The 16,816-nt window shown below is 43.6% G+C and overlaps 1 protein-coding gene across 3 annotated transcripts in view; it reads right to left on the bottom strand.

Annotated features, from left to right (window-relative positions):
* RBM25 (RNA binding motif protein 25) overlaps positions 1 to 16,816 on the bottom strand; it is a 69,790-nt gene that overhangs the window by 49,438 nt on the left and 3,536 nt on the right. The window contains exons 2-4 of one of the 3 annotated variants that reach the window (XM_077941336.1): positions 15,455 to 15,636; positions 5,473 to 5,593; positions 546 to 595 (exon numbers count right to left, since the gene is read on the bottom strand). In XM_077941336.1, coding sequence (XP_077797462.1) covers positions 546 to 595; positions 5,473 to 5,578 — 156 coding nt within the window. In that variant the 5' untranslated portion in view covers positions 5,579 to 5,593; positions 15,455 to 15,636. The remainder of the gene's footprint in view (positions 1 to 545; positions 596 to 5,472; positions 5,594 to 15,454; positions 15,637 to 16,816) is intronic. The other 2 variants (XM_077941337.1, XM_015144046.3) reach the window with 2 other exon arrangements.

Here is a 16,816-nt window from a genome sequence, read left to right as displayed (position 1 = left end):
AGCATTTCAGCAGAAGAAAGGTTTTAGTAAAGTCTTACAAAGCTTGAACATACCACACTAGAAGACAGAGAAAACTAAGATAAAAATCGCTTGGAAAGGGTGAAAAATTAGGAAGCTAGGAGGAAACGTGTAAAAGGTACTCCACACAAATTTCATTTCAAAATTTTAATTTTTACAAGGATCATTCCTATGTTCTTTTAAGAGATCAGACATGTCACATCCTTCTCCCATCTCCCAGGACCAAGATGAGAAAGCAATGAAGAGCCAAAGCCCTAAATCTGTAATAACAAGTATATGAAGAGTCTAGAGAATAACAGGAAAATCACAGAATTATCTACTTAGGGAGCACATTGCAGGTGCAACTGCATATATGCACACCTAAGTGAAAATGATACTTATTCAAATAAATGATATGCTAGGGGTGCTCTCATTCTGTCCTTGTTATTCTTTTAAATACTCATAATGTATTTAAGTTTATCACACTGTTTAGCTTAAAAGCACTAGCACTACCATAACTCATGACTCTTCCTTTAAGTTATACTTACAGTTGGAGCAGGAGCCATAATGCTCATTGGTACAGGAATCATTGGGGTCCCTAAGAAAAGAAAAACCACACTGATTTTATATGACTGCATTCTCTATCAACAACATGCCACACAATTAAGTATCCTTACTCATAATTAACATAAGTGTAAATATAGGACAAATGAAAATGAAATACTGATAAATACTACCTTATTTTCAAAAGGAATGTGCTATCAGGTTGGTCCATATAAACTTACAAAAAAAGACTATTCTGAAAACAAACTGGCCACCTCAATATGCTTTTGACTTAAAGAGCATAAAATTCTGGACAGTTATCCATTCGGGTTCATATGGTTCAGTGATCCTCAAAACCAACGCCTTTCACCAATACAGACTGACTTATAGGTGAACAATGATATTAAAGAATCCTTTAAAAGTAAAAACAGCCAGCGCGGTGGCTCACGCCTGTAATTCCAACTCTTAGGAAGGCACAGGTGGGGGGATAGATTAAGCTCAGGAGATCGAGACCTGCCTGGGCAATATAGTGAGACCCCATTTTCCACAAAAAAAGGAAAAAAAAAAAAGACCAAAAAAAAAAGTAAGACACATGGTACAACATGGTGATACCGTCAGTAATGGTGTACTATATTCTTGAAAATGACCAAAAGAAAATCTACATTTAAAATCTAGAGTGTTCTCACAACAGCAAAAAAATAAGTATGTAAAGTAATACACCACGTGTTAATTGGCTCAATTTAGTCATTCTACAACATATACGTTATTTCAAGATGCTGTGCACGATAAACATAAATTTTTCTCAAATAAATAAAGTAAAAACAAATCCTTTGAAAGTTATTTTAAGCATCAAATGAAAAATTTATGTGGAAATCTAAGGAGAATCCTGGTTCTTTCACAGAAAACAAAAATCATGGGCTGGGCGCAGTGGCTCACGCCTGTAACCCCAGCACTTTGGGAGGCAAAGATGAGCAAATTACCTGAGGTCAGGCGTTTAAGACCAGCCTGACCAACATAGTGAAGCCCCATATCTACTAAAAATACAAAAATTAGCCAGGCATACTGGTGCGTGCCTGTAATCCCAGCTACTTGCGAGGCTGAGGCAGGAGAATTGCTTGAACCGGGGAGGCAGAGGTTGCAGTGAGCCAAGATCATGCCATTGCACTCCAGCCTGGGGAACAAGTGCAAGACTCTGTCCCAAAAATAATAATAATAAATAAAATCTTGCTTGTAGTTATAGCTACTCTGGAAATTGAGGGACAAGGATCCCTGAGCCCAGTTCAAGGCTGCAGTGTGCTATCATCGTGCCTGTGTAAAACCACTGCACTCCAGCCTAGGAAACATAGCAAAACTCTAATTCTTTATTAAAAAAAAAAAAAAGGCGGAGAGTAGGGCGACACGGTAGCTCACACCCATAATCCAAACACTTTGGGGCCGGGCGCGGAGGCTCAAGCCTGTAATCCCAGCACTTTGGGAGGCCGAGACGGGCGGATCACGAGGTCAGGAGATCGAGACCATCCTGGCTAACACGGTGAAACCCCGTCTCTACTAAAAAATACAAAAAAAACTAGCAGGGTGAGGTGGCGGGCGCCTGTAGTCCCAGCTACTTGGGAGGCTGAGGCAGGAGAATGGCGTGAACCCGGGAGGCGGAGCTTGCAGTGAGCTGAGATCTGGCCACTGCACTCCAGCCTGGGCAACAGAGCGAGACTCCGTCTCCAAAAAAAAAATAAAATAAAAAAAAAAAACACTTTGGGAGGCCAAGACAGGCAGATCACTTGAGCCAACATGGCAAAACCCCATCTCTACAGAAAATACAAACATTAGCCGAGCATGGTGGCACACACTCATAACCCCAGTTACTAGGGAGATTGAGTCAGGAGAATCACTTGAACCCAGGAGGTGGAGGCTGCAGTGAGCTGTAATGGCGCCACTGTACTCCAGCGACAGAGTAAGACTCTCTCAAAAAAAGCCAAAAAAAAAAATTCAAAAATTTAAAATCTTTTCTATAAACCCAATCTACTGGTAAGGAAATTAAAGCACAAATTCTCCATAACCATCCTTTTTGATTCTAAACAAGTGATTAAGCTTCCTGCCACCCCCCCCCCAACCTCCCCACAAGACAGGGTCTTTCTTCCCTATGTTGTCCAGGTTGATCTTGAACTTCTGGGTTCAAGAGATCCTCCTGCCTCAGCCTCCCAAAGTGATGGGATTACAGGTATGAGCCACCATGCCCAGCCTGTAACTTCTAGAACACTTGGGCTTTGCATCATGGTTATAGTAAGGCCCATTGAAAAATGGATCTGAGTCAGGCATGGTGGCACACATCTATAGTCTCAGCTACTCAGGAAGCTGAGGCAGGAGGATCAGCTGAGCCCAGGAGATAGAGGCCGCATTAAGTTATGGTTGTGCCACTGTACTCCCAGCCTGGGAGACAAAGAGAGATCCTGTCTCAAAAAAATTAATAAACTAAAAATTAAAATCCAGATCTGCACTATGAGCCTATAAATGTATGAAGAAAATCAGGATAAATGGACCAAAGAGAAAACTGATGCCCAAATGAAAGTTGTTCAAAACACTTTCCTTCTATAACTATTAATCTGTTTGATGGCTGATAACTAACTTTATTCAGTTTTCTGCAACATTCTCTCAATTTTCTCAACAGAATTTCCTTTCAGCAAAATTTATTTCTTTTAAGGAAAAAATTTTGTCCAAAGGGCCAGCCACAGCTTTCCAGTAGAATTTCATCTATTTATGGTCCATTATAAAACAACTAAGTTACTTCTTAAAATCAGTAATTGTTACACGGAGTAAAGTAGTAGTGTAAACTTTCACATTACTCCTCTGGCAGCAGATGATAATAAATACATATCCATGATTATCTAGAAGCACAGCTTAAAGCAGCTCCACTACAAGCATGTCTAAAATAACTTATGAAAGTACTGCATTCTGTTCCATAATACACATGCATAAACAGTTGTTCTGATTTTTTCCCCTTTGAGACAAAGTGTCACTCTTGTTGCCCAGGATGGAGTGCAGTGGCATGATCTCGGCTCACTGCAACCTCGGCTTCCCAGGTTCAAGCGATTCTCCTGCCTCAGCCTCCTGAGTAGCTGGGATTACAGGCCTGAGCCACTGCGCCTGGCTAATTTTTTGTATTTTTAGCATTTCCCCAAGTTGGCCAGACTGGTCTCGAACTCCTGACCTCAGGTGATCCATCCACCTTGGCCTCCTAAAGTGCTGAGGTTACAGGCATGAGCCACTGTGCCAGGCCTGATTTTTTTTTTTAATTATGATTTTCCCCCAATTCTTGAAGTGCTAAATAATATTCCACAGAAATTCTCATATTTATCTTGTGGCTTTTCAGACTCAAGGGTAGAAGGCTACCAAAGCTGAGCCTATGGTAGTAAATTCAAAATTTTACAATGAGTAGTTAAATCCAAAATAAAGACAAGGTCAGGTGCAGTGGCTCACATCTGTAATCCCAGAACTTTGGAAGGCTGAGGTGGGAGTATACCTTGAGCCCAGAAGTTCAAGACCAGCCTGGAGAAGATGGTGAGACCCCCATCTTTATAAAAAAATTTTTTTTAATTTTTAATTAACAGTATATAGTGACACAAGCCTGTGGTCCCAGCTACTCAGGAGGGCTGAGATGGGAGCCCAGGAGGTCAAGGCTGCAGTGAGCCATGATCACGCCACTGTACTCCAGTCTGGCAACAAAGTGAGTACCCAAAACACACATACACACACGTGCACACACACAAAATAAAGACAAATGTGCTGTTTATTACAACCCCCGTAACATACATGCTATGAATTAACAACCCATTATGAGCCAGCCAACTGCAATGTTCTTAAGTCAAAAGAAAAATTTCTTATAAGCAAAGATAATCATTTTTTCAAAGATGAGGTCTCACTCTTTGGACCTGAACTCCTGGGCTCAGGCCATCCTCCCACCTCAGTCTCCTGAGTAGCCAGGACAACAGACACACACAATCACACCCAGCATAAGCTATGTTAACTATGTACTTCAGGATAATAGTTCTCAAATGTGGATTCTCCATGCTTAAATGAGTGCCAAAAATTACCTGTGAACGTGTTAAAAATTAAGATTCCTGAGCCCCAATTGCTGAGGATCTGATTCAGGGGGTTGGAGCAGGGTCTGAACATTTTTTTTTTTAACTCCATAAATCTTTACTTATATTGACTTATAATATACACTTTAAAGTATCTGGAAAAATAAAGAAAAAACTAATAACCTTATTGCTTCCCTTTTTAGTAAGGGGATAGCAACAGCAGTTATGGGGGTATATGAGGAAAATTTTTCACTGTATTACTTTCTGTATTTTTTGTTTGTTTTTGAACAATGTGTATGTATTACCCATTTTTTTAAATATAGAATTTTTAGGCCGGACATAGTAGCTCACACCTGTAATTCCAACACTTTGGGAGGCAGAGGCAGGCGGATCATTTGAGGCCAGGAGTTCGAGACCAGCCTGGCCAACATAGCGAAACCCTGTCTCTACCAAAAATACAAAACTTAGCCAGGCATGATGGCAGGCATGTGTAACCCCAGCTACTCAGGAGGCTGAGGCAGAGAATTGCTTGAGCCTAGGAGGTGGAGGTTGCAGTGAGCTGAGATCATGCCACTGCACTCCAGCCAGGGTGACAGAGCAAGACTCTATCTCAAAAAATAAAAAAAAAAAGAATTTTAAAAAAACTTTCCAGATGAGGAAAAAAAAAAACTTTGTAGATGAGTTTGATCCTCAGTCAGATATAAAAGCTACTGCTATAGGAAAAAGAGACATCCACATTTTCCAAACGATGCCGAGACGCATCTTCACTAACAGTCACATATCTAACATTTTCCTGAAGTTAATATCACAAAGACAAAAGTACAAGTTTAACGACAAAAAACAGTATCAACAAACTTACCTGGAGGTACAGGTGGAGGAAATCCTGGAAACTGCGGGGGTGGGATCCCTGGTGGGAGTGCTGGGATTCCCATGGGAGGGCGATTCAAATGAGGGGGAAAAGACATTCTTACTGCAGCAGTCTAAAGAAAAAAGGACATGACAAATCATTTTATTTGAAAACTTCACAATTTTATTATGCCTTCTTTGCCGACTTTCATTTTTAGAGTATCTGCAAAATTCTGAACTTTTCTTACCCAAAGAAGTTGGCAAAGACCCTGTTTTCTGTCTGTTCATTGAGAATTCTTACAACTTAAATTTTTTCTAAAATAAGTTTCCAAAATGTACATGATCCAAGTTCAGGATAGACTCCTACAATCATGTAGGAATACATACAAAGGAAGAAAAAAATTTTCAGGTTCAGTTAATATCCAAAAATTAAATACCAAACGAACGAATCTTTTTATTTTTATTTATTTTTTATTTTTTATTTTTTTTTTTTGAGGCGGAGTCTTCACTCTGTCGCCCAGGCTGGAGTGCAGTGGCACCATCTCGGCTCACTGCAAGCTCCGCCTCCCGGGTTCGCGCCATTCTCCTGCCTCAGCCTCCGGAGTAGCTGGGACTACAGGCGCCCGCCACCGCGCCCGGCTAATTTTTTTTTGTATTTTAGTAGAGACGGGGTTTCACCGTGTTAGCCAGGATGGTCTCGATTTCCTGACCTCGTGATCAGCCCGCCTCGGCCTCCCAAAGTGCAGGGATTACAGGCGTGAGCCACCGCGCCCGGCCACGAATCTTTTTAGACCAAACTGAGAATCCAGATGGGTATCTAATAGTTTTTTAAGTGTTCTGATACATTATTTTTTTGTTTTGTTTTGTTTTTTTGAGACGGACTCTCACTCTGTGGACAGGTTAGAGTGCAGTGGCGCCATTTCCGCTCATTGCAACCTCTGCCTCCCAGGTTCAAGCAATTTTCCTGCCTGAGCCTCCCGAGTAGCTGGGACTACAGGACTGTACCACCACGCCCAGCTAATTTTTGTATTTTCAGTAGAGACGGGGTTTCAACATGTTCGCCAGGATGGTCTCCATCTCTTGACCTCAAGGGATCCGCCCTCCTCGGCCTCCCAAAGTGCTGGGATTACAGGCGTGAGCCACCATGCCTGGCCTTTTTTTTTTTCTTTGAGACGGAGTCTTGCTCTGTCGCCAGGCTGGAGTGCAATGGCGCAATCTGCGCTCACTGCAACCTCCGCCTCCCGGGTTCAAGCAATTCTCCTGCCTCACCTTCCTGAGTAGCTGGGATTACAAGCGTGCACCACCACGCCCGGCTAATTTTTGTATTTTTAGTAGAGACGGGGTTTCACCATGTTGGCCAAGATGGTCTCGATCTCCTGACCTCGTGATCCGCCTGCCTCAGCCTCCCAAAATGCTGGGATTACAGGCCTGAGCCACCGCACGCAGCCCATTTTTCTTGTATCTATCAGAATCCTAAAAACTAAAGGTACCAAGTTACATGGTATTTGTTGCTTCAATGCTGGCCACTTCCTAAGAGGCAAATGTGCTCATAAACTATACATCTCAGTAGGGGGAAATAAACTTCTGACTTCCAGTCATATAGTAACCATTCAAATACAAAGAGAACGTACAACTTTTGACAAGAGGAAAAAAAAGGTCAATAGTTTTTTTAAAAAACTTAAAAGTAGGCCGGGCGCGGTGGCTCAAGCCTGTAATCCCAGCACTTTGGGAGGCCGAGACGGGCGGATCATGAGGTCAGGAGATCGAGACCATCCTGGATAACCCAGTGAAACCCCGTCTCTACTAAAAAATACAAAAAAAAATTAGCCGGGCGAGGTGGCGGGCGCCTGTAGTCCCAGCTACGCGGGAGGCTGAGGCAGGAGAATGGCGTGAACCCGGGAGGCGGAGCTTGCAGTGAGCTGAGATCCGGCCACTGTACTCCAGCCTGGGCGACAGAGCCAGACTCCCTCTCCAAAAAAAAAAAAAAAAAAAAAAACTTAAAAGTAAACCTTGTAACCATTCTTGAATCAAAACTGAAGAATCAGAAGCTGGCATTTTATTTTTCAAAGTTTAAGAACAGCCTGGTTGCAGTGGCTCACGCCTGTAATCCCAGCACTTGGTGAGGTCAAAGCGCATGCATCACCTGAGGTCAGGAGTTCAAGACCAGCCTCGCCAACATGATGAAACCCTATCTCTACTAAAAATACAAAAAATAAACAAATAAATAAGCAGGGCCTGGTGGTGTGCGCCTATAATCCCAGCTACTCGGGAGACTGAGGCAAGAGAATCACTTGTAATCCACTGCACTCCAGCCTGGGTGACAGAGCAAGACTCTGTCTAGGGGTGGGAAGAAAAAGAAAAAGAAAAAAGAAGAACATATTTAACTGTTTCACTTAGTTTGTCATGTTAAAGAAAACTGTCATCTTGTTAAATATTGGCATTTAATGTTAATATTTAAATATTAGCATTTTTAGTATTAAAAAAAATTTCCAAATCAGCCAAGCATGGTAGTGCGTACCTATGGTCCCAACTACTTGGGAGGCTGATGCAGGAGGATGGCTTGAGAGACAGAGCAAGACCCTGTCTCAAAAAAAAAAAAAAAAATTTTTTTTTCATCTCCAACTTTATTTTCAGCAACACACTTTTTTTTTTTTTTTTTTTCCTTTAAGAAACAGGGTTGGGGAGGCGCGGTGGCTCACACCTGTAATCCCAACACTTTGGGAGGCCGATGCAGACAGATCACCTGAGGTTGGGAGTTTAGAACCAGTCTACCCAACGCAGAGAAACCCCATCTCCACTAAAAATACAAAATTAGCCGGGCATGGTGGCGCATGCCTGTAATCCCAGCTACACATGAGGCTTAGGCAGGAAAATCGCTGGAACCAGGGAGGTGGACGTTGCAGCGAGCCAAGATCACGCCATTGCACTCCAGCCTGGGCAACAAGAGCGAACCTCCATCTCAAAAAAACAAAAAAAAACAGCGGGGCGCGGTGGCTCACGCCTGTAATCCCAGCACTTTGGGAGGCCGAGGCGGGCGGATCACAAGGTCAGGAGATCGAGACCACGGTGAAACCCCATCTCTACTAAAAATACAAAAAATTAGCCGGGCGCGGTTGTGGGCGCCTGTAGTCCCAGCTACTCGGGAGGCTGAGGCAGGAGAATGGTGTGAACCCGGGAGGCGGAGCTTGCAGTGAGCTGAGATCGCGCCACTGCACTCCAGCCTGGGCGACAGAGCGAGACTCCGTCTCAAAAAAAAAAAAAAAAAAAAAAACACAAATACTTCTCTCTACTATTTTGTCTTTTATGTTTTACAGAAACATAAAAAGAGAAAACACAAAAAGTGTAAGTCTCCCACTTCCTTGTCCCCAATCCCAACAGTTTGGTATCTACTGCTGTGCTCTTAATACTTTTCTACAAACTAATAATTTTTATTTTTCTACAACCAATCACATTACAAGAATTTCTCCCTCATTATAAATGCCATCTCTTCATGTCCGTTCACAAAAGTTTTATTCCAAGCTGGGGACGGTGGCTCACGTCTGCAATCCCAACACTTCAGGAGGCCAAAGCAGGTGGATCACTTGAGGTCAGGAGTTCTACACCAGCCTGGCCAACATGGTGAAACCCCATCTCTACTAAAAATACAAAAATTAGCCAAGTGTGGTGGCACATGCCTGTAATCCCAGCTACTCAGGAGGCTGAGGCAAGAGAATCACTTGAACCCGGGGTGCGGAGTTTGCAGTGAGCTGAGATCGTGTCACTACACTCCAGCCTGGGCGACAGAGACTCTGTCTAAAAAATAAAAAAATAAAAATAAAGTCTTATTCCACTCTTTATAATGCAGTAAATTGGCCGGGCGCGGTGGCTCACGCCTATAATCCCAGCACTCTGGGAGGCCGAGGTAGGCGGATCACAAGGTCAAGAGATTGAGACTATCCTGGCCAACATGGCGAAACCCCGTCTCTACTAAAAATACAAAAATTAGGAGAGAGGGTGGCTGCAGTAGTGAGAGGCTGGTGCTGCAGCTCTTTCCCTGCAGTCCAGCCGAGTAAGCGTGCAAGCCTGGCGCTTCCTTCTCTTCAGGCAGAGAGCTTGGGATGTGGTAATGCCAGCCAGACTTTTCAGAGCTATGGTCAGATCTACTGTACACTGTCAAAACCACATCAGTGCCAAAGAACTGGTCATCTAATGTTGAAACCACTTAAGGAATTTGAAAATACAACATGCAGCACACTGACAATATGTCAAAACTTGGATTTGTTCCTTCCTGATAATACAGCTGGTGGTTTGAATAAGTCTCAGATTCTGTAAATGAACCAAAAAAAAAAAAAAAAAAAATCAAATACAAGCATGGTCTCTCCATTAAATGCTGCTCATTGCCAAGACGAAAAGGCGCACCTTCCAACCATGAAATCCTTTGGTACTCAGAAGAGAGAGACTCACAAACCAAATCTATTGGGTTCTAAATGGTTTATAAAAATATTAAAGAGGCCGGGCGCGGTGGCTCAAGCCTGTAATCCCAGCACTTTGGGAGGCCGAGACGGGCGGATCACGAGGTCAGGAGATCGAGACCATACTGGCTAACACAGTGAAACCCCGTCTCTACTAAAAAATATAAAAAACTAGCCGGGCGAGGTGGCGGGCGTCTGTAGTCCCAGCTACTCGGAAGGCTGAGGCAGGAGAATGGCATAGACCCGGGAGGCGGAGCTTGCAGTGAGCTGAGATCCGGCCACTGCACTCCAGCCTGGGCGACAGAGCGAGACTCCGTCTCCAAAAAAAAATATTAAAGAGGCATTTCTCATCTGTATCAATGGAAACATTTGTTCCAAAACAAGGCTTTCCACAATCAAGAGACCACTAAAGCATCCAGGACCAAGCAGCCATCCAGGACCAACCTTCCAGTTCTGCCTGTGAATGAGGTAAAGCTGGGGTGGCTGTGGCTCATATGCTTAGTGATCACTGCTCACACTAAACCAGTGTGCGCTGCACCCCAGCCTTACACCCAGCTTAAGAAACTGGCAGTCAACTAAGACTTCTCCATCAAGATCTTTGAAGCCTAATAAACAGCCAATGACATTCAAAAGCTTAATTTTTAAGAATTAATGATACATAGAAAAACAAAATATAGGCAATAAAAGATGAAAAAAATACAAAAATTAGCCAGGCGTAGTGGCGCATGCCTGTAGTCCCAGCTACTTGGGAGGCTAAGGCAGGAGAATCAATTGAACCCAGGAGGCAGAGGCTGCAGTGAGCTGAGATCAAGCCACTGCACTCCAGCCTGGCAACAGAGGAAGACTGTCTCAAAAATAATAACATAATAACAATGCAGTAAATTATTATAATACGGACATATTTATTCAACCAACATTAACAGCTGGCTTGGCTCCACTTTCAGTTCTCACAAATAATGCTGAACGTTCCTGGAGATAACAGACATGTAACTGTATGCATCTGTACAGGTAATTCTCTAATACAGGTCAGAACTATATGTATCTGATTAGCTGGGTGTGGTGGCAGGTGCCTGTAGTCCCAGCTACTTGGGAGGCTGAGGCAGGAGAATCGCTTGAATCTGGGAGGCGGAGGCTGCAGTGAGCCGAGATGGCACCATTGCACTCCAACCTGCGAAACAGAGCAAGACTCCATCTCAAAAAAAAAAAAACTATTATGTATTCAAATTTTACCTCCAAAAGCATCCCTGAAAACTAGCATACAAATGTATACTCCCACACCAGAATATGTGTATGCCCTTTCCTCAAATCCTCATCAATGTTAGAATAGATCAGTGTCAAAATTATCATAATTTTATAAGTAAAATACACTCTTATTGCAATTTACATTTCCTTCATGACTAATGAAGTTCAGTATCTGTTTACCTATTTACTAGACATTTCTTTAAAAATAGAAAAGCATGACCTACATGCTCACCGCTCTACTTCCTCAGAATTCCTTTCACTTAAATTGGGATATCATATTCAATAAAACTAAACTTCAACTTCAGAAAACACAACATACTTAAAATATTTAGAAAACTTTATAGGTAAAAGAATCCCTAGGATGAATTTTTTTCTTAGATGGAGTCTTGCTCTGTCGCCCAGGCTGGAGTGCAGAGGCACCATCTGGGCTCACTGAAACCTCCGCCTGTCGGGTTCAAGCGATTCTCCTGCCTCAGCCTAGCTGGGATTACATGTGCACACCACCAGGTGCATGCTACCAAGCTCAGTTAATTTTTGTATTTTTAGTAGAGATGGGGTTTCACCATGTTTGGCCAGGCTGGTCTCAAACTCCTGGCCTCAAGTGATTGGCCTCGGCCTTCCAAAGTGCTCGGATTACAGGCATAAGCCACTGCGCCCAGCCCCTAGGAGGATTTAATATACTTGGCAACTGAGGTACTAGAAACTTTTTAAACAGTAGGTAGGTTATAACTACATATTAACAAAGGAAAAACACAAGATTGCAAGACTGTAAATGTGTTGAGTTTTAAAATAAACTTTCTATAAAACTCTTTGACCGGCCGGGCGCGGTGGCTCAAGCCTGTAATCCCAGCAGTTTGGGAGGCCGAGGCGGGTGGATCACGAGGTCAGGAGATCGAGACTATCCTGGCTAACATGGTGAAACCCCGTCTCTACTAAAAATACAAAAAACTAGCCGGGCGTGGTGGCGGGCGCCTGTAGTCTCAGCTACTTGGGAGGCTGAGGCAGGAGAATGGCGTGAACCCAGGAGGCGGAGCTTGCAGTGAGCCGAGATCAGGCCACTGCACTCCAGCCTGGGAGACACAGCGAGACTCCGTCTCAAAAAAAAAAAAAAAAAAAAAAAACTCTTTGACCAAAACCAAACTGGGGGTTGTACCTCTTTTTAAAACAGAAAGGACTACTGTCCTACTTACAGAAGCTCTTCTATGAACATTATAATAGCCTATCTCAGCGCTTTCTTAGGGTAGTTGGTTTTCATACCTGTTGAATAAACTGATTAATGAATAAAGCAGTAAACAAAACTCTGAGGACTTCAATAAACAAATTTATTATACTATCTCATGCCGCATACTATATCCTAGCAATGGCCCAGTGCCTAGCCTCACAATGGTTACAAGACTGGGCCGTGAATTCATCTTTAGAACCGCTTTCCCTCCACTAGTATTAGATATAAATAATGCTTAATAAGCAAAACTCTCGGCCAGGGGCAGTGACTCACGCCTGGAATCCCAGCACTTTGGGAGGCCGAGGTGGGCAAATCACTGGAGGTCAGGAGTTGGAGACCAGCCTGGCCAACATGGTGAAACCCTGTCTCTGTTAAAAATACAAAAATCAGGCCGGGCGCGGTGGCTCAAGCCTGTAATCCCAGCACTTTGGGAGGCCGAGGCGGGCAGATCACGAGGTCAGGAGATCGAGACCATCCTGGCTAACAGGGTGAAACCCCGTCTCTACTAAAAAACACAAAAAGCTAGCCGGGCGAGGTGGCGGGCGCCTGTAGTCTCAGCTACTCGGGAGGCTGAGGCAGGAGAATGGCGTGAACCCAGGAGGTGGAGCTTGCAGTGAGCTGAGATCCGGCCACTGCACTCCAGCCTGGGCGACAGAGCGAGACTCCGTCTCAAAACAAAAACAAAAACAAAAACAAAAACAAAAATCAGCCAGGCGTGGTGGCAGGCGCCTGTAGTCCTAGCTACTCAGGAGGCTGAGGCAGGAGAATTGCTTAAACCTGGGAGGCGGAGGTTGCGGTGAGCTGAGACCACACCACTGCACTCCAGCCTGGGCGACAAAGCGAGACTCCATTCCAAAAAAAAAAAAAATGGTCTCATGGAAATTCAGAAAACATTTCTCATCTTTGGTAAATACTAATCTCCACTTTAAGCAGCCTAAAAGGAGATTACCAACTACTTATTTCAACACAGGTTTATATGTTTTGCCATGTGAAACTGATTGAGAACTAATTTTTTTTTTTTTTTTTTTTTGAGACGGAGTCTCGCTCTGTCAACCAGGCTGGAGTGCAGTGGCCGGATCTCAGCTCACTGCAAGCTCCGCCTCCCAGGTTCACGCCATTCTCCTGCCTCAGCCTCCCGAGTAGCTGGGACTACAGGCGCCCGCCACCTCGCCCGGCTAGTTTTTTTTGTATTTCTTAATAGAGACGAGGTTTCACCGTGTTAGCCAGGATGGTCTCGATCTCCTGACCTCGTGATCCGCCCGTCTCGGCCTCCCAAAGTGCTGGGATTACAGGCTTGAGCCACCGCGCCCGGCCTGAGAACTAATTTTTATAATCATAAGCAAAGCTTATCTGTTGTTACCTATACATGTTAAACAAAATAAATCATAATACATTGAAAGTTGGTATGTACTTTGCAGAAAAATAAATTAGGGAAGAGAGCTACAGAGTAGTTTATTTTAAATACAGTGATTAGGCTTCACCAAGAAGGTGAAGATTAGAACAAAGATTTAAAAGAGGCAGAGGCAGGAAGCCCTATTCATATCTGGGGGAAAGAGACTTCCAAGCAAAGGAAAAGACAAATACAAAGAGGCTGAAGCAGGAATGGTGTGTTTGAGGGAGGAACAGCAAGGCCAACAGTATGACTGGAGCAGAATAAATGAAGAAAATCAGAAATAAATACTGAGTGTTACGTATAGTGTGTAGGGCACACTGTAAACATTTTAGTTTTAACTCTGAATGAGATGAAAATCATTTGAAGAGGTTTTTTTTTTTTTTTGAGATGGAGTCTTGCTCTGTCGCTCAGGCTGGAGTGCAGTGGCCAGATCTCGGCTCACTGCAAGCTCCGCCTCCCGGGTTTCCGCCATTCTCCTGCCTCAGCCTTCTGAGTAGTTGGCGCCTGTACTGAAGAGTACAGGCGCCCGCCACCTCGCCCGACTATTTTTTTGTATTTTTTAGTAGAGACGGGGTTTCACTGTGTTAGCCAGGATGGTCTGGATCTCCTGACCTCATGATCCACCCGTCTCGGCCTCCCAAAATGCTGGGATTACAGGCTTGAGTCACCGCGACCGGCCTTGAAGAGTTTTTGACTTGTCACATTTTAACATTAACACTGGCCACTGTGTTAAGCCTGGAAGGGAACAGGATAGAAGAAAGAGACTGGCACAATAATCCATATAAGAGACAGTAGCCTGGAGAGATGGTGGCCTGGAACAGGTGGTAGTGGTAAAAGCGTTATCAAGTTGTTGGATCCTGGATATATTTTGAAGGCAGCCAATAGGATTTGCTGAGGGATTATATAATATGTGGGATTTAAGAGAGAGAAATGCAGTTATCTTATGGCACTGAAATCATTTCTATAGTATTTTTTAAAATATTGAAAGTATCTCACTTTTAGAAGGTTCAAAGCACTTTTTCCTGCTAAGTATGAAACTTTATAGCTCATGATAATAACAACAGGAACCTGGGCCAGGTGCAGTGGCTCATGCCTGTAATCCCGGCACTTTGGGAAGCCAAGGCAGGCGGATCACTTGAGCTCAGGAGTTCAAGACCAGCCTGGGCAACATGGTGAAACCCCATCTCTACCAAAAATACAAAAAATTAGCCAGGTGTGGTAGCACGCACTATGGTCCCAGATACTCAGGAGGCTGAGATGGGAGAATCGCTTGAGCCCAGGAGGTGGAGGTTGCAATGAGCCGAGATCACACCACTGCACTCCAGCCTGGGCGACAGAGCAAGGCCTCCCAAAAATTAAATAAAATAACAGAAACCTATGATGGAAGTGTTTCCTATCTCTAGTGTGGCGGTGGTCACACAGGTATATGCATCTGTTGAAACTCACTGAAATTAAAACAGATGCATTTTATTGTGTGCAAATTTTATCTCAAGAAATTTGGTCCAAAAAGAAACCCTGAAGACTTATCTCTATTACTCAACATATGCATGCACTCAGTTTTTCTTTTTTTCACTTTTTTCTCTTTAAATCTTTCAGACTATTCTTTTTTCTGCACTCTTAAGAATACTGCAAGTATCCAAAATATAGTAAAATACTGCTAATAAGCATTCCCCTATTGTAGACTTACCCAGATAGAAACAAAATTATTTCTCCCAGATTATTTTAGACTAGCTCCATCAGTACACTATGTGCCAAATTTCTGAAATGCTAAGAATGAACTGAGATTCCTCTCAGCGAATATTCACATACAACTCACTCATTCATTCAATATCTACTTCCAGTTATGTGTCAGGTCTGCAGGAATTATTCCTAGGGGAAAAAAAAAAAGTGTTTTATGCCCAAAGAAGAATGGGAAATGCTTAACAGAAAAACTACTTTTACAGCAAAGCTTTTCAGAAGTATGAAAATACTCAATTGTTTTGAAATCTCCAAAAAAGTTGATCTTTTTCTGACATTGCCACTTTGTTGTTTTACAATTTCAATGATTAAAGAGCAACACTCCTGTGCATGCTTATAGTTACAGCTACGCAGGAGGACCGCCTGAGCCCTGCAGTTCTGGGCTGCAGCACACTACCGATGAGGTGTTCATGCTAAGTTCATTCAGCAATAACATGGTGACCTCCTGGGATGAGAGAGAACCACCAGGTTGCCAACAGAGAAGGGCAAAACTCCCAAACTGATCAGTAGTGGGATTACGCCTGTGAATAGCCACTGCACTCCAGCCTAAGCAATACATGAAGAATCCATCTTTTTAAAAACAAAAGCAAGGCTGGGTGCAGTGGCTCATACCTGTAATCCTAGCACTTTGGGAGGACAAGGCAGGTGGATCCTTTGAGCCTGAGTTCCAGACCAGCCTGTGCAAGGTGGTGAAATCCCATCTCTGCCAAAAATACAAAACACTAGCCAGGCATGGTGGCATGCACCTGTGGTCCCAGCTACTCAGGAGGCTAGGGTGGAAGGATTGCTTAAGCCTGAAATGCAGAAGTTGCAGTGAGCCGAGATCGCAGCACTGCACTCCAACCTGGGTGAGAGAGACCCCATCTCAAAAACCAAACCAAACAAAAAAGTAGCACTATCTACTACTATCTACAGAGAAAAATGAGTGCTTGTCTGAAACTGGGGTGGAACAGGGTGACTTGAAAACAGAAGAAGGAATCCTTTTGGGGTAATGGATGCATAACTTTGTATATTTACCAAAAATCACTGAATTGTGCATTTACAGGTGAATTTTCTGTCAATATAGGTCACATAGTTGCCTTTTTTTTTTTTTTTTTTTTGGGGGGGGGACAGAGTCTCGCTCTGCTACCCAGGCTGGAGTGCAGTGGCCGGATCTCAGCTCACTGCAAGCTCCGCCTCCCGGGTTTACGCCATTCTCCTGCCTCAGCCTCCTGAGTAGCTGGGACTACAGGCGCCCGCCACGTCGCCCAGCTAGTTTTTTTTTTGTATTTTTTTTAGTAGAGACGGGGGTTTCACCGTGTTAGCCAGGATG

The sequence above is a fragment of the Macaca mulatta genome, chromosome 7, assembly GCF_049350105.2.
Source record: "Macaca mulatta isolate MMU2019108-1 chromosome 7, T2T-MMU8v2.0, whole genome shotgun sequence".
NCBI lineage: Eukaryota > Metazoa > Chordata > Mammalia > Primates > Cercopithecidae > Macaca > Macaca mulatta.
The sequence above is the reverse complement of the archived record's forward strand: the minus strand, read 5'-3'. Positions and strand labels throughout refer to the sequence as shown.